This window comes from Palaemon carinicauda, chromosome 4, assembly GCF_036898095.1.
Source record: "Palaemon carinicauda isolate YSFRI2023 chromosome 4, ASM3689809v2, whole genome shotgun sequence".
In the NCBI taxonomy this organism is placed as follows: domain Eukaryota; kingdom Metazoa; phylum Arthropoda; class Malacostraca; order Decapoda; family Palaemonidae; genus Palaemon; species Palaemon carinicauda.
In genome coordinates this window covers 101,246,391-101,272,118 of record NC_090728.1, presented here as the reverse complement: position 1 = coordinate 101,272,118, position 25,728 = coordinate 101,246,391, and the positions used below count along the sequence as shown (strand labels likewise).

The 25,728-nt window shown below is 46.4% G+C and overlaps 1 protein-coding gene across 1 annotated transcript in view; it reads left to right on the top strand.

The window, feature by feature from the left end:
• Window positions 1-25,728, top strand: part of LOC137640081 (uncharacterized) — a 248,802-nt gene that overhangs the window by 98,297 nt on the left and 124,777 nt on the right. The window contains exon 5 of the mRNA XM_068372535.1: window positions 24,926-25,140. Within this exon, the coding sequence (XP_068228636.1) occupies window positions 24,926-25,140 (215 nt within the window). The remainder of the gene's footprint in view (window positions 1-24,925; window positions 25,141-25,728) is intronic.

The window sequence follows — 25,728 nt, the reverse complement described above, 5'->3', positions numbered from 1 at the left end:
AGCCCCAATATTCTCCCTCGCGCGAGCCCCAATATTCTCCCTCGCGCGAGCCCCAATATTCTCCCTCGCGCGAGCCCCAATATTCTCCCTCGCGCGAGCCCCAATATTCTCCCTCGCGCGAGCCCCAATATTCTCCCTCGCGCGAGCCCCAATATTCTCCCTCGCGCGAGCCCCAATATTCTCCCTCGCGCGAGCCCCAATATTCTCCCTCGCGCGAGCCCCAATATTCTCCCTCGCGCCAGCCCCAATATTCTCCCTCGCGCGAGCCCCAATATTCTCCCTCGCGCGAGCCCCAATATTCTCCCTCGCGCGAGCCCCAATATTCTCCCTCGCGCGAGCCCCAATATTCTCCCTCGCGCGAGCCCCAATATTCTCCCTCGCGCGAGCCCCAATATTCTCCCTCGCGCGAGCCCCAATATTCTCCCTCGCGCGAGCCCCAATATTCTCCCTCGCGCGAGCCCCAATATTCTCCCTCGCGCGAGCCCCAATATTCTCCCTCGCGCGAGCCCCAATATTCTCCCTCGCGCGAGCCCCAATATTCTCCCTCGCGCGAGCCCCAATATTCTCCCTCGCGCGAGCCCCAATATTCTCCCTCGCGCGAGCCCCAATATTCTCCCTCGCGCGAGCCCCAATATTCTCCCTCGCGCGAGCCCCAATATTCTCCCTCGCGCGAGCCCCAATATTCTCCCTCGCGCGAGCCCCAATATTCTCCCTCGCGCGAGCCCCAATATTCTCCCTCGCGCGAGCCCCAATATTCTCCCTCGCGCGAGCCCCAATATTCTCCCTCGCGCGAGCCCCAATATTCTCCCTCGCGCGAGCCCCAATATTCTCCCTCGCGCGAGCCCCAATATTCTCCCTCGCGCGAGCCCCAATATTCTCCCTCGCGCGAGCCCCAATATTCTCCCTCGCGCGAGCCCCAATATTCTCCCTCGCGCGAGCCCCAATATTCTCCCTCGCGCGAGCCCCAATATTCTCCCTCGCGCGAGCCCCAATATTCTCCCTCGCGCGAGCCCCAATATTCTCCCTCGCGCGAGCCCCAATATTCTCCCTCGCGCGAGCCCCAATATTCTCCCTCGCGCGAGCCCCAATATTCTCCCTCGCGCGAGCCCCAATATTCTCCCTCGCGCGAGCCCCAATATTCTCCCTCGCGCGAGCCCCAATATTCTCCCTCGCGCGAGCCCCAATATTCTCCCTCGCGCGAGCCCCAATATTCTCCCTCGCGCGAGCCCCAATATGCTCCCTCGCGCGAGCCCCAATATGCTCCCTCGCGCGAGCCCCAATATGCTCCCTCGCGCGAGCCCCAATATGCTCCCTCGCGCGAGCCCCAATATGCTCCCTCGCGCGAGCCCCAATATGCTCCCTCGCGCGAGCCCCAATATGCTCCCTCGCGCGAGCCCCAATATGCTCCCTCGCGCGAGCCCCAATATGCTCCCTCGCGCGAGCCCCAATATGCTCCCTCGCGCGAGCCCCAATATGCTCCCTCGCGCGAGCCCCAATATGCTCCCTCGCGCGAGCCCCAATATGCTCCCTCGCGCGAGCCCCAATATGCTCCCTCGCGCGAGCCCCAATATGCTCCCTCGCGCGAGCCCCAATATGCTCCCTCGCGCGAGCCTACGCATCACTAAGAATAACGTCCGGCAAGGTTGCCATCGCCTCATTCTCCTCCCCGCAAGCGCATACCACCGCGCATTGTGGGAAAAGGGAAACTTCCAGAGGGGTTCAGTATCCTAAAGCTACTACAGGCGAACCCACCTAATCCAGTGACTCCTCTCAGGGATCCCTCAGTCCCTTTCCCTTCAAGGGGTATGTCTGACAGCGCATCTGTCAGCCAACAGCCCTGCTTCAGTGCCCTAATCAGAGCCGTAACTCAGGTTCTCAAGCCTGTCCTCTCTGAATTGTGACACTGAACCATGGCTGCCTCTACGCCTCTGAAGAGGAAAAGAGGAGTTCTAGACATGGTCACTTCCCCAAGGACGAAACTGACTCCACGCAGACCTTCGAGGCAAATTCCTCCTATTCCTCGGACTGCCTCTCCTTCCCTTTCAGACGAAGATTTCCTGTCTCCATGGGAATTACGCGAAGAGAGACTTTCCCCCATCGCACCAATGGAGGAAACCTCTCTTCGCGCCGAGAGTTCCACACAGTCAGGGATTGGAAGGAACATGCCACCCTCTTCAATGTTGGAGTCTTACATCCTTCCGAGGAAGGAATCCAAAGACTCCAAAACATTGCCTAAGTTCTCCACTAGGGCTAGGATGGAGCCAGCTAGCCACTCAGGGAATGTCCGTGATTCTCCCCAAGAAGAGCCTTCGGGGATAGAAGGAGACTCCACTGCAAGTCCTACAACAGGACGAGACCAGTAAGAGTCAGAACACGCTTTTTGGCAAGTTCTGACTCTAATGAGGGCTCTCAACGGGTTTTCTGACCCAGAGAACCCTCCTCGAGAGGGCAAAGACACGGTCTTAGACTACGTTTTTGGTACTCAAGAGCCCTCGAAGACCAGTGCAGCCCTGCCCTGGTCTCAAGGGGTAAAGAGTACCAGGGACAAGATCTCCCAGCAGCTCTCTAAGATGTCCTCCTCCAACCATTCCGGTGCCACCAACAAGCTCCTCCCACCTCCTCGCGTACAGCAGAGGAGGTACTTCGAGATCCTAGAGGAGCCTTGTTTAGCTCTTCCACTTCACCACTCGCTGGAAGAGCTAACCAGGGGAGTCCCTCTTGAGAGAGACTCCAACCGGCAGGTCTCGTTCTCGGCAGCCGAGATCCTCAATCAGGAGAAGGTTGCGAAGTGTGCTATGCAAGCTACTTCATGGCTCGATATCTGGTTGGGGACCTTAGGTATCCTGATAAGTTCTGAGAATTTCTCCAAGTAACTTAGCAGGAAAGCTATGGAAACTTTCCTTCTTTCAGGTACTGGCACGATTGAGTTTCTGGCCCACCAAGTCTCGAACTTGTAGTAAAATACCATCCTGAAACGTCGTGATGCATTAGCTGAGAGATTCCATCAGAAGGTCCCTAGCGCCGAGATCAATAGGCTCAGACATTCCTCCATGGAGGGGTCTGTTCTTTTCGAGCCTAAGTATGTGGAACATGCCGCTGAGAGGTGGTGTAAGTCTCATCAAGACTCCCTCCTTCATAGGGCTTTAACATCCAAGTCCTATAAGCCTCTAGCACCGCAGCAGTCCCGTCCAGCCAAGACCACTACGACGACAACAGCAGCGAAGACGATGGTGTCTAAGCCCTTTCCTGTCAAAAAAAGGAAAGGCAAAAAGTCTTCCATGGAAGGCAAAAATCCTAGATGGAGCAGCCGAGACCGCAAACTCTAGGATAGGCAGTCCCCCTGCATTTCCACCAGGGGGGGATGCCTACAAAGTTGCTCAAACAGGTGGAAGCACCTCTGGGCAAATTCCTGGACAATCTCCGTGATCAGCCTAGGATATCGCATCCCGTTCATACCATCTCTACCTCCCCTAACAACGAATCCAGTGTCATTGAACTCCTTTGCCATGGGATCGGCAAAGGGGCAAGCCCTTCGGACAGAAGTCCAGACCCTGTTGAAGAAAGGCGCTCTCCAAGAAGTCCTGGACGGATCCCCAGGCTTCTTCAGTTGACTCTTTCTTGTAAAGAAGGTGTCTGGAGGCTGGAGACCAGTCATGACCTCTCAGCTCTGAATAAGTTTGTCAAACAAACTCCGTTCAGCATGGAGACAGCAGACACGGTCAGGCTAGCAGTAAGACCGCAATACTTTATGTGCACACCACTGGTCCTAAAGGAAGCGTACTTCCAGATCCCAGTCCATCCGTCTTCAAGGAAGTACTTAAGATTCAGCCTGGAAAACAGAAAATACCAGTTCAAGGTGCTGTGCTTCGGTCTTTCCACAGCACCACAAGTCTTCACCAGAGTGTTCACCCTAGTATCATCTTGGGCACACAGGATTGTCATCCGTCTCCTCTGTTATCTGGACGACTAGTTAATCCTAGCAGACTAGGTATCAACCCTTCTTCAACACCGAGACAAACTTCGGAGACAAATTTCTGAGACTGCCAAGATCTGGGGATCATGGTAAATCTCGAAATCCTCCCTGCTTCCCACTCAAAGACTGGTATACTTAGGCATGATTATAGACACCACTCTCCACAAAGCCTTCCCGTCAGACGACAGGATAGCAAGGCTGAGGAAGGTCGCAAGACCTTTTCTCAGATGAGAAGAACTTCCAGCCCAATCGTGGTTACGTCTCCTCGGTCACCTTTCATCGCTGGCCCGTCTAGTTCCCAATGGTTGCCTCAGGGTGAGATCTCTCTAGTGGCGACTCAAGTCCCGGTGGAATCAAGCTTACGACTCCCCGGACATCCAGATCCCCATGGGACCTGCGGAACTGACCTACGAAAGGGAGTGGATCTTCTTGTCCTCCTCCTGGATTTGATCCTGTTTTCAGACACTTCAAAAAAAGGATTGGGGGCCCACATGCTGCACCACACGACCTCAGGACTCTGGTCAGAATCATAAAAATAACTCTTCATAAATCTCATAGAGATGAAGGCCATCTTTCTAGCCCTTCAACAGTTCCAACAGTACCTGGCAAGTCACTTTGTGGTGGTGATGAGCGACAACACCACAGTAGTGGCCTACAACAAACAACGAGGTACTTTTTCGCAGCAATCCCATCTAGCAGTAGAGATACTGAGATGGGCCGAAATCCACTCGATACAACTATCTGCACGCTTCATTCTGGGCAAGAGGAATGTGGTCGCCAACAACCTGAACAGAGCATGTCAGATAGTGAGTACCGAGTGGTCTTTGGATCATCTAGTAGCCAACAAAGTCCTGACTTTGTGGGGTTCTCCGACTGTGGACCTCTTTGCAACGGCCCTGAACTTCAGGCTCCCGCTGTACTGTTCCCCAGTCCCAGACCCCAAAGCTCTCTGGTAAGATGCTTTCCAACAATGGTGGGACAACATCGACGTTTACGCCTTTCTCCCGTTCTGTCTGATGAGGAGGGTACTCAACAAGAAAAGAACATCGGTCAATCTTTCAATGACCCTCATAGCTCTGCTATGGCATCACGCAGAATGGTTCCCGGACCTTCTGCAACTCCTAACGGAGCCGCCAAGAGAACTCCCTCCACAACACAATCTACTCAAACAACCACACGCCAACATCTTCCACAAAGCCGTAGCTTCACTACGACTTCACGCATGGAGACTATCCAGCATCTTCTCTCTGAGAGAGGATTTTCGCAACAAGTTGCAATCAGGATGTCTGGACACCTGCGAAAGTCTTCAGCAGCAGTCTACCAGGCAAAGTGGAAAGTCTTCTGTGGTTGGTGTTGTGGAAGGGGTATCTCGCCAATCGATGCCACTATTCCAGAAATAGCGGTGTTCCACGTGTATTTGCGTGAAGAAATGCGCCTATCAGTCTCGGCAGTGAAAGGCTATTGCTCAGCCTTAAGCCTCGCCTTCAGGCTGAAAGGAATGGACATTTATTCATCCTTAGAACTTTCTCTACTCATACGGAGTTATGAACTTACCTGCCCTCAGTCGGAAGTGAGACCTCCCCCATTGAACGTGGTTCGAGTTCTCAGGTCTCTTAAGAGACCTCCCTATGAACCATTACGCCAGGTATCAGATCGCCACCCAACTTGGAAGACGGTGTTCCTGCTAGCTTTGGCCTCGGCCAAGCGAGTCGGCGAACTTCATGGTGTCTCGTATGACATCGTCCATTCAAGGGGAGGGGGGTAGGTAACGTTCAGCTTCGTCCCTGAGTTTATTGCTAAGACTCAGAACCCTGGAGTAGCGGATCCTCAATTCGGCTCCTTCCGGATTTCTAGTCTCCGTACTGTAATAAATGACCTAGACCATCTCTTACTATGCCCAGTAAGGAGCTTGAGGTTGTACCTCAAGAGAAGAGCCGCAGCCCGTCCTCGTGTGCCAGCACTATTCGTCAGCACAGGAAGGACTAAGAGGAGAGTCACCAAGAACACATCTCTGCATGGATTTGCAAGGTCATTGACCTGGCACTGAATCCAGACCCTCCTCCGTCACGTTGCCCCAGAGCACATGATGTCAGGGGCATAGCTACATCCCTGGCCTTCAAAAGAAATTTTTCAGTGACGCAGGTTCTTCAAGCTGGGGTGTGGAAACGGCAAACCACGTTCACATCCCAGTACCTGCAAGACGTGACCCACAGGAGACTCGATACTTTCTCTATCAGTCCTGTGGTTGAGGGCATTGTTACCCGGTTTTAGTCTGCATGAATGAAAAGGTTTGACTGGCCCTTATTCTTTTCTTCATCATCCCCTCCCTTGGGGAAAGCAGCATCCTGGGTTCTCTGCATAGCTGACCTCAAACCACTGCAAGTAAACCATGCTTCCTTGTGTTCCTAGTATTAATTTTAATACTGTTACGTCCCCATACCCTGACAAGGTGGTATTGGGAAAGTCCTAGTCTACAAGTTTCCATTTAAAGAACTTTAGAACAACTTTCTAGGACGAGTCACTCTTCATACCTTCACACACAGCTTGCGTAGGCCGCAGACCTTGCGTAGCAAGGTTCTAGCAAGGTGCAGGGGCTCATTATTTCTTGAGTGCTAACACACTTAGATAAGGAGCCCCTGGGCAAAGCCAAAAGCCAGACTGGCTGGGACGTCCACCCTTCCTAATGGGTGAGTCACCCCTATAAATAGTGTGGTTTGTTTTCCAGTTACGGAACGAATGACAAATTCGTAGATAATTTGTATTTTTCCTAACCATACAAACCTTAGCTATTTAACCAAACTTGCCCGCCAACCCTATCCCCCTTGAAGTCCTACCTTCAAGCAAACTGAGCTCAAGCACAGGTGTGTGAGATGGCGGGCGGTAGCAAGCTACCCTCCCCTACCCCCGCTAACTAGCGATGTGGGTAGTAAACCCTCGTTAAAAATTAACGGCTCGTCATTTCAGCTACGCCGAAAGTAATACCCCTATTAAATAGCTAAGGTTTGTATAATTAGGAAAAATACAAATTATCTACGAATTTGTTATTTCTTTACTTTTCTTCTTCCGGCTTGGCTCTTTTTGCCTCGCTTTTTGACTTGCTTTCACCTTCACTTTTTGCCTGCCTTTTTAAAAGGAACTTATCTAGGGATGTTTGCTTTTGTCTCCCCTTCTAATGTTCCGAAAAGGACGATTGCAAGTGTCGTCACAAAAGGCTAACGCACGACCACACACCAACTTGTCCAGGTGCCTCTTTTCCATGAAATCAGAAAACTCCAGCAACTTCGCTAACATGTCTTTGATTTCCTACTGAGGTCCTGCAACACCTCCGAAAGTTACATCTGGAGCTCTATCAATTCCTGTGTCGTGAGCTCTTCCTGATGCTCCTCGACAAGGTCGTTCACATCTGCCTCATCTACCTCCAGCCCCATGGACTTTCCAAGAGAAACGATTTCATCCACCACCATAGGTTCGGGGTCATCAGGGTCTGTTGTATCGAACCCTTCAAAGTCCCTCTCAGCGATGGAAGCTGGCCACAATTTCTTCCATGCTGAATTAAGAGTTGTTCTTGTGACACCCTGCCATGCATCGTCAATAATTTTTAAGCAATGGACGATATTGAAATGTTCCTTCCAAAATTCATGAAGGGTGAGCTTGAACAAATGCTTCGTGTACAGTTTTTGAAAGTTGGAAATTACGTGTTGGTCAGAACGCTTTAATATCTTTGATTTAGGGGATCAATTCAGGCTTTCTGAATTAAAGATTTGACCTGAATTACAAGTTTTCCACTCATATTTCCTTGAAATTATATCAAGTTATAGAACACTAGTTAGATTTTTATCTTCATAAAAGGGTTGGAAAGTGTTTGCAGGAAGAGAAATTTGAAAGTAAATGTGAGAAAAAATAAGGTGACCAGAAAGATGGGTCAGTAAATATTAGTATGAATTGCGAAAAGTGGTAGTGGTTGATTCATGTAAATACTACATTTTTTTATATACTGTATAGGTACTGGATGATGGTTAGATGAGAGGAGAGGGAAGTTACACAATAGGTTAAGCAAAAAAGATAGCAGGGTGTGTGTTAAAGATTGGCAAGAGACTTGAATTTTGTGTGGAAGCTATGGTGGGAATTTTTGAAGGGATTGGGGAGCCAATTTTCTTCTCCGGAATTAATGTGTGGAATGAATAGAAATATAAGTAAACTTGTTGGAGTTGTTGATATGAAAGTGTTGCAAAGTATTTGTGGTGTAAGAAATTGATGCAATACACATTAACTCTTAGGGAAAAAGAGATGAGTTGTGGTGGTGGTTGGAGGTCAGTGACAGACCTGGAACATGCTATAATTCTAACAATGAAAGATCTGTTGACATTATTATCATTTTTACCCAAGGTGCAACCTTAGTCGGAAAAGCAAACTGCAACAAGTCTAAGGGCCCTAATAAGAAAATCTATCCAGTGCAGAAAATAGTAGTGAACTATAAAATAATACAACACAGGAATTAAAAATTAAATATTGCATATTAAGATGGACAAATATTTTGAACAGTTGAATAATATATTAACTATGAAACAAAACTAAACTTATACCCCACAAATAAGAATTTTCATCAAGTTTGGACTTCTGAAATTCCAATGAGACAACTATTTGACTATGGAGATCTTTCCACAAAATGGTGACAACCAAAATGAAAATTCTGGAATATTTTGCAGCATTGAGCCTAATAAAAAAGGACAAGATTATTATAATTAACTACTTGCCCTGTATCATGTTGTGTTTGGTGTTGTCTTGGAAGATCCAAATATAAAAGATGGTCAGATTTATGCAAAATCTTGCACAACATGCACAGAGTTAATTTAATGACCATGCCAGAGATTGCTATCCAGATCAAGATAATGAATTAATACACCTTAATTTTTAGTCTGACAAGTTAAGATGAGAGTCAGCTGCTGGAGGACAGATAAATGATTTAGACGTTGAAGAATAAATTAATTAAAATATTTCCTCTTCCTCTGAAGAGACAGGTCTCTAAAAATCTTGGAAGACTCTTAGTACAGGGTATACCAATTTTTTATGCAGTTGAAAAAGAGATGGACTGGATATGTTTTTCAAAAGGTGATTTTTAAAGTATCACAGTAAACTAAAATATGCTGCCTGTGATTAAAGGAACTTCTTTTAAACATATATCTTACCCGGTAGTTATATATATAGTTTACGTCCCTGACGTCACGGCAGAAATTTCAAAACTCGCGCCAATCGCCGATTGGATAGCCAGGTGTACCAGCTGCGCGCCCTCCAGTTAGGTACCTGAAACCATTCCATGATTCCTCAGATCTTCCCTGCCGCTGCAACCGGCTACATCGTTGGATATTTTCTACACGCTATTTACCTGATTTATTGCAGTTTACTTTGGTGATGTACAATAATTTGGTTTTGACTCTCGCTTGTGTGGATTTTCTTTTGGATACTCTTGAGTTACTTTTGGATTTTGATATTTTGACCCTTGCTTGTTGATCTCTCTTGTAATATTCAAAATGGCCACCCCTCCTTTAACTTTAGATTGTGTGTGAGTGGGTGTAAGACCCGACTGGCTAAGGCCTCCATTAATCCCCACTCGATCTGCGTTAAATGCAGAGGTAAAGTATGTGAGTTGGGTGATCGTTGTGACGAATGCATTCTTTTATCTGAGAATGAGTGGCTAGAGTTTGACCGCTATACTCGTAAACTAGAGAGAGAGAGAGGCTGAGATGAAGTTCTTCTCGTTCTTCCAGAGACTTTTCCTCTTCCCGTGCCACTGAACCTAATCCTTCCCCTGTAGTGGTAGGTTCAGATCCCACTACTGCTACTGCTAATGAGCCTACGCTAAAGGATATGATGGTGGCTATTCAAGGTCTGGGCAAGAGGTTTGAATTGCTCCCTGCGGACAGAACGCAATAGATGTCCGTTGTGAAATGGTTAAAATGTGACTGCTAAAAGTGCAGTGAATATATTTAGTGCAGTGGAGGGTGCGCCTGCTCGGGCCTGTCGTTCTCCTAGTCTTAGACCTCTTCCAAGCTCCCCAACCCCTGGGAGAAGGAATGTCGAAAGACGAAAGGAAACAAGAGGCTTTAGCTCCCGAGCAGACGTCCCCTTGAGCGTGCCTGTTGAGGTTTCCCAGGACGCTCACCCTCATCATAGGAAAGGTGAGGTATCAGTGGTTTCATCATCCTCGGATGACGCAGTACCTAAAAGAGGCCGGCGTCAAGCTTCCAGACCTCTTAAGGGGAAAATGGACAAGGTTGACCAGCGTCCTACTATGACACCACAAGCTCCTGGTTGTAGCCATTGGAGCAGTCCGGAGCGTTTTCCTTCTTCCGAAGAGAGCTCTCCTGCCAAACGTCCTTCATGGATGTCGGTTTCTGTCAAGAAACGTCCAACTCTTACAGTTGCTGGTCAGTTGTCTGAACCGGGCAAGACCTCGGTTCATGCTCCTCCTCCGCCGTCAGACTGGTTATCGCCCTCTGGACGCTCTGAACGTTCTTTGAGCGGCGTGGATAACGAACTCATGATAGACGTGACGTCTCCTGTATCACAACGAGTTGACCCGAATCTTAATATGCTACAAGAGATGCAACAGAGGCTCTCTTCGTTCATACAAACGTATCAATCTACGGACAATAAGAGAGTAGTATGCCTGGATCCTGAACGTCAGAAAGTTTCTCTTTTGGACACCAAGCAGTGTAAGACTATTAGTCGAGAGGTTCTTGGCGACGAACGCCTTTAAATCTCTCCCGTTAAATGTCGTGGGACTGTTCCTCATAATGAAAGCGGACATAATCTTGACCCCGTCAAGCAACCAAAAGTGACGCCAGGCGTCAAGCGGCCAGACGTGACGTCGAGCGTTCAACAGAACGAGGCGACGAGCATCCTCCTAAACGTGACGTTGAACGTCCTGCAGGACGTGATCTCGAGCGTCCAGCAAAACGTGATGTTGAGTGTCCAGCTAGACGTGAAGTTGACCATCCAGCAAAACGGGACGTCGAACGTCCAGCAAGACGGGATGTCGAGCATCCTCCAGGACGCTACGTCGAGCGGGAGCCAGCCAGACAGGACGTCTAGAGTCAAGCGGTTCGCGGCGTCGAGTGTCAAACAGGACGCAACGTCGAGCGTCAAACAGGACGCGACGTGGAGCGTCAAACAGGACGCGATGTGGAGCGTCAAACAGGACGCGGCGTGGAGCGTCAAACAGGACGCGACGTGGAGCGTCAAACAGGACGCGACGTCGAGCGTCAAACAGGACGCGATGTCGAGCGTTTAACAGGACGTGACACTGAGCGTCGAACATCTTTACATGAAGCCGGGAGTCAAGAAGTGAGGCATGACTTTGAGGATGAGAGCCTCGGACTTCGTGATGACACTAGTCAAATCAGATGTCGAGATCAAGAACACTTTAGTTCCGATTGCTTTGCCAGCGTTCACTGAGCGTCAAGCGTTAGATCAACAAGGCGACAGACATGATGATCTGGGGTCTCGTGACGCCAGAAGTCAGGATCTTAATGAAATGTATCCTGATAAGCACAATGTCGCTACTTCCGTTGGGGCTTTGTTAGAGGAAAACATCGACGATCATCATTCCCCTGTTGAATTATTTGAGGAGTTATCAGGAGGAGAAGATTCTAAGTCGTTTCGTCCTTCAGTGGATCTTAAGAAACTCATGAAAGTTTTTAACGATGAGTTTCCAGATTCTTTTGTGCCCGTGGCTCCACGTTCGCCACCCTCAGAATTCACGCTTGGGAAGGCGTCGAAGAAGTCTCTTTTTACCAAAATGGTTCTGTCACGGTCATCAAAGAGAGCTCTAAGGATGATGGGAGAATGGATGGAGTCCAAAAAGGACCAAGGAAAGGCAGCCTTTGCTTTTCCTCCGACTAGACTAGCGTCTAGATCTAGTATCTGATACGAGACGGGAGAAGTTCTCGGCTTGGGAGTTCCTGCCTCTGCCCAAGGAGATTTCTCAAGTCTAGTAGATGCTTCCCGTCGGTCGGCCATGAGGAAGACCAAGATTCTCTGGTCTACTTCGTAGTTAGATCATCTTCTCAAAGGCGTCTTTAAAGCCTTCGAGGTTTTCAATTTCCTCGACTGGACTCTGGGAGCCTTGGGCAAGAAGGTTTCTGCCCTTAAAGAGGGAGACACTACTTGTCTAATCCACATCATGTCCTGTTTGGATAAGGCGTTACGAGACGGATCTAATGAGTTGGCAGCGCTTTTCTCAGCAGGGATCCATAAGAAAAGAGCTCAGATGTGTTCATTTCTGTCTCTTGGGGTTACTCCCTTTCAGAAATTGGAATTGCTATATGCACCTCTGTCTTCCTCTCTTTTTCCACAAGAACTGATTAGAGAGATTTCATCCGCATTAACTCAGAAGGCCACCCAAGATCTGGTCTCAAAGATGGCAAGAAAGGTCCTACCAACTTCCTTCTTTAGCCCCAATCCAAAGGAAGAAACACCATTCCCTAAGTTTTCTCAGCCCTTTCGAGGGAAGACTTCCAGCAGGGGTAGCTCCAGGTCCGATGGAAGGACAGCAAAGAGGAGAGGATTCAGAACAGGGCGAAGCAGAGTCTGACTGCTTTCGCCTTCAGGCAGTACGAGCCAGACTACACAACTTCTGGCAAACGTGGGAGAAGAGGGGAGCAGACCTTTGGTCAGTACAACTTCTGAAGGAGGGTTACAAAATCCCTTTTATAGGGAAACCTCCTTTGGTTTTAGCTCCAGTAGATCTCTCTCCCAGATACAGAGAGGAGTCAGAGAGGCAGGCTTTAAAACTCCAATTGTGTCTCTTGTTGAAGAAGGGGGCCATAGAGAGGGGTGGGACTTGCGGTCACCAGGCTTTTACAACCGCCTGTTCCTGGTTCCCAAGAACTCGGGGGGGGGGGGGGGGGGGGGTCCAGTCCTGGACGTAAGTGCACTCAACACGTTTGTTCAGAAGACGAAATTCTCCATGGAGGCTTCAAAGTCAGTTCTTGCAGCAGTAAGAATGGATGGTCTCATTAGACCTCCAGGACGCTTACTTTCACATCCCCATTCATCCGAGCTTCAAGCATTATCTGAGGTTCGTCTTCAAGGGGGAAGTGTTTCAGTTTCGAGCCCTGTGTTTCAGCCTCAGCACCGCCCCTCAAATATTTACGAAACTAATTCTCAATGTAGCAAGAATACTGCACTCGAGGCATCAGAGCCTCCCTGTATCTAGACGATTGGCTTCTCAGAGCCCACTCCTACGATCACTGCCTGAAGGATCTTCAGATAACTTTGAGACTAACAGAAGAATTAGGTCTTCTTGTCAACAAGGACAAGTCTATTCTGACACCATCACAAAAGATATTTGGGGATGGTGATTCAGAGTCAAGTTTTTCGGGCTTTTTCGTCTCCCTTAAGGACAGAGCAAGCCATCTTGAAACTGCAATCCTTTCTAAAGAAGCAGAAGTGTTCTGCGAGGAAGTGGATGAGTTTGTTGGGAACCCTCTCCTCGTTGGAACAGTTTATCTCTCTAGGAAGGCTGAATCTTTGTCCTCTCCAATTCCACCTCAATCATCATTGGAACAAGGAGAAGGATCTAGAGACGATGTGCATTCCAATTACAGAATCCATAAGAAGTTGCCTTCAGTGGTGGAACGATTTGGACAGGTTTCAAGAAGGTCACCCCTTAGAACAGAAGAACCCAGACCTTGTGTTGTGTTCCGACGCCTCGGACTTGGGGTGGGGAGCAACACTGGGCAAGTTGGAAGTTTCGGGGTTGTGGACAGAGGTTCAGAAGAGCTTCCACATCAACCAAAAGGAATTGTTAGCAGTCCTGTTAGCCCTCAGAAGCTTTGAAGGGTCAGTTTTGAACAAAGTGGTGCAGGTCAATGCCGACAACACCACAACATTGGCTTATATTGCCAAGCAAGGCGGAACCCACTCAATGTCCCTTTACGAGACTGCGAGGAATCTTCTCATCTGGGCAAAGGAAAGGAATGTAGTCCTGATTACAAGGTTCATTCAGGGGGAGAAGAACGTGATTGCAGACAGCCTCAGCTGGAGAGGTCAAATTCTGTCCAAAGAATGGACACTCCATCAAGAAGTCTACAAGAATCCGTGGCGACTTTGGGGTCGCCCTTGCATAGACCTATTCGCGACCTTGAAGACAAAGAGGCTAGAGACTTATTGCTCCCCAGTGCCAGATCTCAAAGCAGTCCACATAGATGCTTTCCTGTTAGATTGGTCCAATCTGGACGTGTACGCTTTTCCACCGTTCAAGATCCTTTACAAAGTGTTACAAAAGTTTGTGTCACACGAAGGTACCAAAATGACTCTAGTGGCCCCCTTTTGGCCCTCAAGAGAATGGTTCACAGAGGTACTGGAATGGATGGTGGACACTCCAAGAAGCCTTCCATTAAGAGTAGATTTACTCAAACAATCCCACTTGGAAAGGTACCATCAGTCTCCAAAATCATCTAACTGCCTTCAGACTTGAAAAACTCACAAGAGCTAGAGGTTTTTTGAAGGAGGCAGCTAGGGCTATTGCAAGAGCAAGAAGGACTTCGACCATCTGGGTTTATCAATCCAAGTGGGAGGTTTTTAGAGAATGGTGCAGAGTCAACTTTGTTTCCTCATCCAGGACCTCTGTAGCTCAGATTGCTGACCTCCTGTTGTACCTTCGAAGGAAGTGCAATTTTTCATCCTCTACCATCAAGGGATACAGGAGTATGTTAACAACTGTATTCAGGCACAGAAACTTGGACCTTTCAAATGATAAAGACCTACAGGAAATTCTAAAATCTTTTGATAGATCAAAGCAACGGCACCAGGATTCACCAGCTTGGAATCTGGATATAGTCCTGAAGTTCCTTATGTACCAACCGTGTGTCACACAATTGTACATAATTCCTATTGTATATATTATGCTTGTATCTGCGCTCTTCCCTCGCACTAAAAACAACCTGAATGATCATGTCTCCGGTTTTCCTCTGAACTTTGTCTGTCTCTCAAACATGCCATGTCCTGTTGCCTTGCCGTTTTGTATATAAAGGAGAGTGTTCTATAACAATATAGCTCAGTCGTTTCCAATCTGCCTTTAATTTCACAACTCCTCTCTCGGCCCGTCACATTGGTGACCCCGGAAGTCGACTCGCTCCCACCGCCTTCCACCCCCACCCCCTCGCCCCTTCATCGTTGGTACTATGGCGGACTCTACGGCAGTTGGTGCTGCTGCCGCTCCATTCAAACTTTCATCGTTTGCCAGCGGAGAGACGTTTGCTTGGTTTCAGCGCGCAGAAGTCCAGTTTCGTATCAGGGGCGTGACTCGCTCAACCACCAAAGCGGATTATGTTCTCGCGGCGATACCCGAGGACACCTTCCCAGAAATATCCGACTGGCTTTGTGAACAAGGAGACACCCCAATAGCGTATGACGACCTCAAATCATACCTTCTGCAGCAGTACTCGCCGTCGCCAGCCGCCCGTATAGCAAAGCTTTTTCAGCTCTCGCAACAACCGTTGGGGGACCAAAGGGCTTCGCTTGCCCTCAAGGAAATGACCAGTATCGCTCGCCTTCAACCTGCCGCAGACGGCTCTCCTCGTGAGGTGAACCTACTCCGTGCCCTTTGGATACGCCGTTTACCTGAACCTGTGCGCGCCGCCATACCCGATGTCGATAGTTTACCCATAAAGGACTTGATGACCAAAGCCGACGCCCTTATGGACAGCCACTTCAAGACCTCCATCAACGCCTCCACCCCTGACGACGAGGATGCCTATTCAACGTCAACCAAAGCTGACATGAACGCCGTAGGACATACACGCCTACCCCGTGACGTGCCGAAGCGGCGACAAAGCCGCCCACCACCCACCAATCGCTCGCGCCCCAACGAACGACTTCTACAGCCACTTACTACCTCCCATCCGCCGCAGTTTTGCTACTATCACTTCAGATTCGGGGCAACCGCGAAGAAATGTGCCAAAGATTGTCAGTGGCCAAAAAACGTGTAAGTAGGCCATCGCTTGTGGCGGTGGCCTCCCATGTTTCTAATCTTTTCTTTTTACAGGATGCAGGAACGGGCGTGCGATTTTTGGTAGACACGGGTGCTTGTCGTTCTCTTTTGCCAAGGAAACTCTTCAAGGCACAACGTAGTCTGTCTACATCTGCCGACGTCCGCTTGGTAGCTGCCAACGGATCTGCGATACCCACCTACGGTTACGAGAGCCTCACATTATCGTTCGGAAACGGTAAATTCAATTGGAAGTTTCTCGTTGCTGACGTCACAATGCCAATCCTCGGTGCGGATTTCCTCTCTCATTTCCACCTTCTGGTCGATGTCGCCCACCGATGATTGGTCAACGCAGACTCGTACTTGTCGACACCTCTTCAACCCGCCCCCTCTAACCTCGCTCTCCACATCAGCGCACCCACGGATGCCTACGCCCACCTCCTCACGTCGTACCCGGAAGTTTTCCGTCCAGAACTTCGCCAAACGCCCACGGTTCCTGCCAAGCACGGTATTTATCACCATATCAAGACGACGGGACCCCCAGTCTTCGCAAAATTCAGACGTCTGGCACCGGAACGATTGGCAGCCGCCAAACAGACGTTCGCCGAAATGGAGAAAATGGGCCTTTGCCAAAAGGCCTCCAGCCCATGGTCGTCACCCTTACACATCGTTCTGAAGAAAGACGGCTCCCTCCGTCCGTGCGGGGATTACAGGCGCCTGAACATGCAAACAGAACCGGATCACTACCCCCTCCCAAACATTGCTGATGTAACCTCCTACCTGCACAAAGCAAAGGTTTTCTCTACGCTCGACCTCCTGAAGGGGTATTATCAGGTGCCTATGAACCCAGAAGACATCCCCAAGACCGCCATCACCACTCCGTTTGGCACATACACCTTCAATTACTCCTGTTTTGGCCTTCGTAATGCTGGGGCAACGTTTCAACGTCTCATGGATGGCATCTTAGGGGACCTCCCTTTCTGTGTATGTTATGTGGACGACATACTTGTGTTCTCCTCCTCAAAAGAGGAACACCTCCGTCACCTGCGCATCGTGCTCGACCGCCTGCAACAAAACGGCCTTGTAGTCCGGTACGACAAGTGTACCTTTGGCGCCAACGAAGTGTCGTTCTTAGGGCACCGTATCACTCCTGAAGGAGTCCATCCCCTCCCTGAGAAGGTAGCAGCCGTTCAGAATTTCCCAACGCCCTCGACCGTCAAAGCTCTGCAGGAATTCTTGGGCATGATCAACTATTATCACCGTTTTCTGCCAGCCATTGCCGCCACTCTTGCTCCCCTCTACGCCTCCCTCAAGGGCAAGCCAAAGGACCTGAAGTGGGGTCCCCTTCAAGAAGCAGCCTTCTGCAATGCAAAGAAGGCCTTATCAACTGCTGCGGCTCTCACTTTTCCTATCCCACACGCCCCTCTCCTTCTCTCCACTGATGCCAGCGACGTCGCTATTGGTGCAGTACTCGAGCAGGTGGTCAAAGGCTCGCCCCGCCCATTGGCCTTCTTCAGCAGAAAACTGTCCAAGGCAGAATCGGGTTATTCTACCTTCGATCGAGAATTGCTGGCGGTGCACTTGGCTGTCCGTCACTTTCGCCATTTCTTAGAAGGTACGCCCTTCGTCATTCGCACAGACCACATGCCTCTGGTGCACGCCTTCACTCGACAGTCTGACGCCTGGTCCGCCCGTCAACGCCGACATCTCTCCGCCGTGGCTGAATACAATTGCACCCTCCAATACGTCCCTGGGAAAATGAATCCCGTTGCCGATGCCCTGTCAAGAAACACGTTGGCTGCCGTTCAACTGGGATTGGATTACAACGCCCTGGCTGAAGCCCAACGACAGGATCCAGAGTATCAAGCTTGTAGGACATCCTGCACGTCCCTCCGTTGGGAGGATTTTCCCCTCGAAAACTCCAACACCACCCTCCTCTGTGACGTCAGTACTGGTAGACCGCGACCTTGGATTCCTGCTCCCATGCGCCGACAGGTGTTTGATTTCATCCACGGCCTTTCACATCCCTCGTGCCGTTCTACTGCACAGCTGCTGAAGGCAAAGTTCATTTGGCACGGCATTTCTAAGGATGCTAAGGATTGGGTCCGTGCCTGTACTTCTTGCCAAACTTCCAAAGTACATCGACACACGGATTCAGGAGTGGGCATCTTTCCTCAACCTCAGCGTCGTTTCGCACACATTCACGTCGACGTTGTAGGCCCCCTACCCACATCACAAGGACATCGTTACCTGTTTACCGTCATCGACCGCTCCACTCGTTGGCCTGAAGCCATTCCCATGGAAACTGCAACGTCCGCCTCATGTACATCTGCCTTACTCTCTGGATGGATTTCAAGATTCGGTATCCCTGAGCATATTACTTCTGACAGGGGAACCACTTTCACCTCTCAATTATGGACGTCATTAGCGAATCTCCTGGGCATCACCCTACATCAGACAACGGCCTACAACCCCGCTTCCAATGGAATGGTTGAACGTTTTCATCGCACCCTCAAAGCAGCTTTGATGTCCCGCTGCAAGGATTGCAACTGGTTTACTCAGCTTCCCTGGGTCCTCCTTGGACTAAGGACCACTCCTAAAGACGCCCTCGACGTCTCGGCAGCCGAAATGGTGTATGGCGACCCGTTGGTCGTCCCTGCCGAGTTTTTTCCTTCTACATCCTCCTCCGACGATCTCCAGCGCATACGTCACGTCGTGGGAAAATTTACTCCGTGCCGCCAGACTTACAAGCCCCCAGCGAAGCATCACATACCAACGGACTTGCACTCTGCAACGCACGTCTTCCTGCGCAACGACACCAGCAAGCCACCGTTAACGCCCCCCTACACGGGACCTTTCCTTGTGATCCGACGCAGTCCTAAAGCATTCCTCCTAAACATTCGGGGCAAAGAAGACTGGGTCTCCATTGATCGTCTAAAACCTGCTTATCTTCTGCCAGATGACCCGCCTACAGTTCGCCTCTCTAGATCAGGGCGCCCTATTTAACATATACAGTATGTCATTTTTAGGGGGGGAGCCATGTACCAACCGTGTGTCACACAATTGTACATAATTCCTATTGTATATATTATGCTTGTATCTGCGCTCTTCCCTCGCACTAAAAACAACCTGAATGATCATGTCTCCGGTTTTCCTCTGAACTTTGTCTGTCTCTCAAACATGCCATGTCCTGTTGCCTTGCCGTTTTGTATATAAAGGAGAGTGTTCTATAACAATATAGCTCAGTCGTTTCCAATCTGCCTTTAATTTCACAACTCCTCTCTCGGCCCGTCACACTTATGAGTGACAGGTTTGAGCCCTTGCATTTAACTTCCTTTAAGGACCTCACGATGAAGACTTTTTTTTTTTTTATATTTAGTCTAGCAACAGCCAAAAGAGTTAGTGGAATACATGCATTTAGTAAAAACGTTGGTTTTCGAGATAACAAAGCTATCTGCTCATTGCAGTTAGGCTTTCTCGCCAAGAATGAACGCCCTTCTCAACCTTGGCCCAAGGCTTTTGAGATTCCGAATTATTCGGATGTGGTTGGCGAGGAGTTGGAGAGAGTCCTGGTCCAGTAAGAGCCCTGAAGTTCTACCTGGACAGAACGAAAGAGTTGCGAGGCAAGCCGGAAGCTCTTTGGTGCTCGGTCCAGAAGCCCTCGTTACAGATGTCAAAGAATGCCCTTTCATTCTTCATCAGACTTTTAATTAGAGAGGCTCATGCACATTGCAGTGAGACAGACCTTAGACTTTTAAAGGTCAAGACGCACAAAGATAGAGCTGTAGCAACTTCAGTGGCTTTCAAGCAGAATAGATCGTTGCAGAGCATTATGGACACAACCTTTTGGAGGAGTAAATCTGTGTTCGCTTCACACTATTTGAAAAGTGGCCAGACTCTTTATGAGGACTGCTACACTCTGGGACCATTCGTAGCAGCGAGTGCAGTAGTGAGGAAGGATCCACCTCTACGTTCCCATAATCCTAATATCCTTTTCTTCTCTTGGAACTTTTATTTGTTTTTATGGCTGTTTGTGGAGATTGCGACAATCTTCCGCAATCATTGATTTTAATCAAGTGGTCAATTTTGTTCCTTGAGAGCACCCGAAACTGGGTATTGGAGAAGGTCCTGTCACATAGAGGTATGTACACTGGTTTGACAGCTCCTAGAGGTCTTCAGCTCCCTGGGAGGATCGCTGGATCTCATAAGGAAAGCGGACATAATGGGGCAGAGAATCATTGAATTCAGCTTCCATATCAGGTACGAACCCTTAAGCTTGTTTTATTAACTCTCAAGTAGAATTCCAATATATTGGCTGTCTCTGACCCTCCACCAAAGGTGATAATCAGTTATATATATAACTACCGGGTAAGTTATATGTTTAAAAATATTTTTATTATAAAATAAATTTTTGAACATACCCGGTAGTTATATATAATTTAATTCCCACCCCAATCCCCTCTAGAGACTAGAGGCATGGAAGACCTGAGAAATCATGGAATGGTTCCAGGTACCTCACTGGAGGGCGCGCAGGTGGTACACCTGGCTATCCAATCGGTGATTGGGGCGAGTTTTGAAATTTCTGCCGTGACGTCAGGGACGTAAGCTATATATATAACTACCGGGTAAGTATGTTCAAAAATTTATTCTATAATGAAAATATCATAATTAAAAGATCTGATTAGGCAGGATCCAATTTCCTTTACCTACTAACAATCGTAATTTTAATAGTTTTAATGATGATAAATTTAATAATGATAATTTTAATTATTTTGATAATTATAATTTTGATAATTATAATTTTGATGATTTTAATAATGTGGTATTGGTGGTGGCCATTTTAGTGTTTCCTTGCATTGTATGAATCTTCATTGTGACTGGATATCAAGGCCTGTTGTTGTTCTTGTGGTTTCCGAGTTGCCTATAGGTCTATCTGCTGAATCATCAGCAGGCATTGCCTGGCTCTCATTGGTCCTAGCATGGTTTGAGAGGGGGCATGGGCGCTGATCATATATGTATAGGGTCAGTCTCTAGGGTATTGTTCTGCTCGATAGGGCAATGTCACTGTTCCTTGCCCCTGCCATTCATGAGTGGCCTTTAAACCTTTAATTGTAATTGTTAAGATTATCATTATTTTTAAAATTATTATTATTATTGAAATTACTAAAATTATTATTAAAAATATTAAATTTATTACTGTAATAATTTTTTGTAATTTTAATAATTTTAATAATTCTTATAATAATAATAATTTTCATAATACAGTACATACTTTCAGTTCTGATAGAGTTCAGAGTTCAATTTCATCCCCCATAATTTGCACCATGCATTGATTTTATCTAGATCTCGTAAGAGGTGCAACTCACGACTTCTTGGAATTTTGGAAATTCAGATTGTTGCATTTTTGGCCAGGTGAACATTTATATTTCATGTTTCAAATAGTTTTTTTATGAAAATAATTTGTTTTATGGTTAAAACAACCCTTTTTTATATTTTCTCAAACGCAGTGGTGAGAGAGGTGAATGCTCGAGTGCTTGGGCGAGGATTGAAACTGGTAGACGAGAATGACCATGAATGGGAGGTTAATCAGTTGTTGTTTGCGGATGATACTGTACTTGTTGCAGACGAGGAAGAGAAGCTTGGCCGATTAGTGACAGAATTTGGAAGGGTGTATGAGAGAAGGAAGTTGAGAGTTAATGTGGGTAAGAGTAAGGTTATGAGATGTACGAGAAGGGAAGGTGGTGCAAGGTTGATTGTCTTGTTGAATGGAGAGTTACTTAAGGAGGTGGATCAGTTTAAGTACTTTGGGTCTGTTGTTGCAGCAAACGGTGGAGTGGAAAGAGATGTATGTCAGAGAGTGAATGAAGGATGCAAAGTGTTGGGGGCCAGTTAAGGGAGTAGTAAAAAATAGAGGGTTGGGCATGAATGTAAAGAGTTCTGTATGAGAAAGTGATTGTACCAACTGTGATGTATGGATCGGAGTTGTTGGTAATGAAAGTGATGGAGAGACAGAAATTGAATGTGTTTGAGATGAAGTGTCTAAGGAGTATGGCTGGTGTATCTCGAGTAGATAGGGTTAAGAACGAAGTATTAAGGGTGAGAACGGGTGTAAGAAATGAGTTAGCAGCTAGAGTGGATATGAATGTGTTGAGGTGGTTTGGCCATGTTGAGAGAATGGAAAATGGCTGTCTGCTAAAGAAGGTGATGAATGCAAGAGTTGATGGGAGAATTACAAGAGGAAGGCCAAGGTTTGATAGGAGGATAGATGTGAGAAAGGCAAGAGAGCGTGCTAGAAATAGGAATGAATGGTGAGCGATTGTGACGCAGTTCCGGTAGGCCCTGCTGCTTCCTCCAGGGCCTTGGATGACCGCGTAGGTAGCAGTAGTAGGGGATTCAGCGTTATGAAGCTTCATCTGAGGTGGATAATGGGGGAGGGTGGGGTGTGGCACCCTAGCAGTACCAGCCGAACTCAGTTAAGTCCCTTGTCAGGCTGGGAGGAACGTAGAGAGGAGAGGTCCCCTATTTTGTTTCATTTGTTTGATGTCGGCTACCCCCAAAAACTGGGGGAAGTGCCTTGGTAAATGTATGTATGTATATACAAACACATCCAGTCCCTTACACAACCCTTTTCTAATCAGGCTTCCTCTTTATTTACTTTTCAAGAATCTGAGGGAAAGATATTTGTCAGTATCCTCAAAACAGCAACAACACAATTTTTTCTAATTCTCTCAACTCAGGAAGCGATCGTCATTTTCTTCTTTTCTTGATATCATGAATAAATATTTGCTGTATATTTCTCTTAAGTTATACTGATTGTATTTATTTGTCTGCTTGTTTATACATTTACAGTTCCTATGTTATAGTTTTGCTAAAGATGCAAAAAGTATCAGAAATGATAACTAAATATGTCTAAAGCGTAAAATTTACCTAGAAAAAATGCAGGCGAGAATATATTATGCAAGCGCTATCTTACTTGTGTGGGCATATGGTACATGTAACTATAGCATATATATTTTGGAACAAGCTCAACACTGCTTAGTAAATAGCCAAGAAATATGATGATTATGTCTTTATGATCACCAGTGGTAAGGAAAATTATTGCTGAAAGCTCATACTTATGGATACTGAAGAATATTCAACCAATCTCGATGAAAAAATGCATAAACTGTCATGGAGGATAACTAAATATGCCTAAAGTGTAAAATTTGTCTAGAAGGTATGCAGACAAGTATATATTATGCTAGAAATGTTCTACTCGCATGAGCATTTGATACATGTAGCGTATATATTTCGAGATTGCTTAGTAAATAACCGTGAAATATGATGATAATGTCCTTATAATCCCCAGTGGTGGGGAAAATTACCGCTAGAAGCATGTACATATGCATACTGAAGTATATTGCACCAATCTCTACAAAAAGAAAACCTTAAAGCCTGATTTCTCAAAGTATGAAATTTTTGGAGAAAAATTGCTGCTACTGTGTTATAATTGACCAATTTTTGTCATTTAAACATGAAAAGCTAGGAAATTTTATAGCATTTAATCTGTACATCTACTCTAAATACAAAACAAAAAACTATATGAAAAATAGTCACCTTTAAAAGGGACTTTTATGCATTGATAAAATAATACATAAACAAATTAGAGAAAACAAAGGAGATTTCCACCATACAACTTTTAGAGCATAGGATTCTCTTTCAAATAGTTTTTAAATGAAGAATATTGATTGAGGAACAAAAACGTACCAGGATTTTAGATTAACCCCAAATCAACACTGTTTTAATGGGGTTGAATCGCACCCGTTATGGGATTCAGCAACCACAGGTCTCAATTCAGGAGATGATATCAATGCCAAGAGAATAGCATCATCTGCCAAAGCATAAATATCTACAAAAACAGCAACCTTATTTTCAAAGCCAAACCTCATCTCATATATGTATAATTTGAAAAGTAAAGAGCTAAAAATACTACTCCAGGTAACACGAATTACTATCCACATTTGTTTTTGAGGAACCTAACAGAAACAGAGCAACACTTATCTGTACATAAAGGTGCACATTGAAATAAGAGCTTTAATCTTTAGAATGGAATAAAAGGGTATTGCTTGCTAAGATCAGACATTAAGCATTATTATTATTATTATTATTATTATTATTATTATTATTAATTGCTAAGCTACAACCCTAGTTGGAAAAGCAGAATGCTATAAGCCCAGGGGCTCCAGCAGGGAAAATAGCCCAGTGAGGAAAGGAAACAAGGAAAAAATAAATAGTTTAAGAATAATATTAAAATATTTATTTCCTATATAAACTATAAAAACTTTAACAAAACATGAGGAAGAGAAATTAGATAGAATAGTGTGCCTGAGTGTACCTTCAAGCATGAGAACTCTAACCCAAGATAGTGGAAGACCATGGTACAGAGGCTATGTCACTACCCAAGACTAGAGAACTATGGTTTGATTTTGGAGTATCCTTCTCCTAGAAGAGCTGCTTACCGTAGCTAAAGAGTCTCTTCTACCCTTACCAAGAGGAAAGTGGCCACTGAAGAATTAGTGCAGTAGTTAACCCCTTTGGTGAAGAAGAATTGTTTGGTAATCTGTGTTGTCAGGTGTATGAGGACAAAGGAGAATCTGTAGAGATTATTCCAGACTATTTGGTTTATGTGTAGGCAAAGGGAGAGTGAACTGTAACCAGAGAGAAGGATCCAATGTAGTACTGTCTGACCAGTCAAAGGACCCCATAACACTCTAGCGGTAGTATCTCAACGGGTGGCTGGTGCCCTGGCAAACCTACTTGGGTGAACTGTTCTTTGTAATGTAATTTTGTTGTATTGATGTTAAGAATAGGATAACTTTAAAGATGTAAGCTATTACGTATGCTGATGTCCAGAATCTACAAATTTGCTACAGTTTACTTACATTTAAATTTTTAATGTCTTTTTTTTAATCTTTTGACAGCACTGAAGTGTTTACTGCAGACAAAGTGGTGGAGTATGTTTGGCCTTTAGAGGGATGTGGTGAACACTACTTTATCCAGGAGCAGATCTCACAGTATTTGGGTATTATGTCATTCAAACGCAAATATCCAGATTTACGTCGCCGCCCACTAGAGATGCAAGAACGAGATTACTTGAAAGATAAAGGCCTTGTGTCAGAAATGGCTTGTGACTTGGGTATGTCAATGGTTTGCATCATTTCTTTGTTTTATTTTTAGAAAACAAGATTTTTACACTTGAAATTTTTGGATGTTTTTTATTTGTATATAAACAAATGCTTGCTTCACTTAAACCTAAATTATCTTATTAGACTGCAAAGGCGGCTGTTTAGACATAAGTGTTAGGGCCTTATTTTTACTAAACTACATATACATTACATGTAATTATGTAAATCAAGGGAAGTCTGTTTAGGTAAGCGTACTATAGAAGACTATTGGCATTGGATTTAATCTAACATTAAATTATTTATATTTCTGATTTTTGTACATGTTACAGTACTATGTATTGTGATAAATCTATTCTGTTGTTTCTCTTTTTCCTTTGTCTTTGGTTCTTGGTAACTTTGAACACCTAGGGCTCCTGACCAACTTTGCCAATTATGCCAAATTACCTTTATAAGGTTATAGACCTTGTCTTCTCTAAATGAACATAAGATTTATTCCTACATGGATACAAACTTATGACTCGGTTAAATTTGTTACTCCCAAATCGATATTCTTCTAGACAACAAAAAAGAAAAAAGGCTTCAATTGCAACTATAATAGG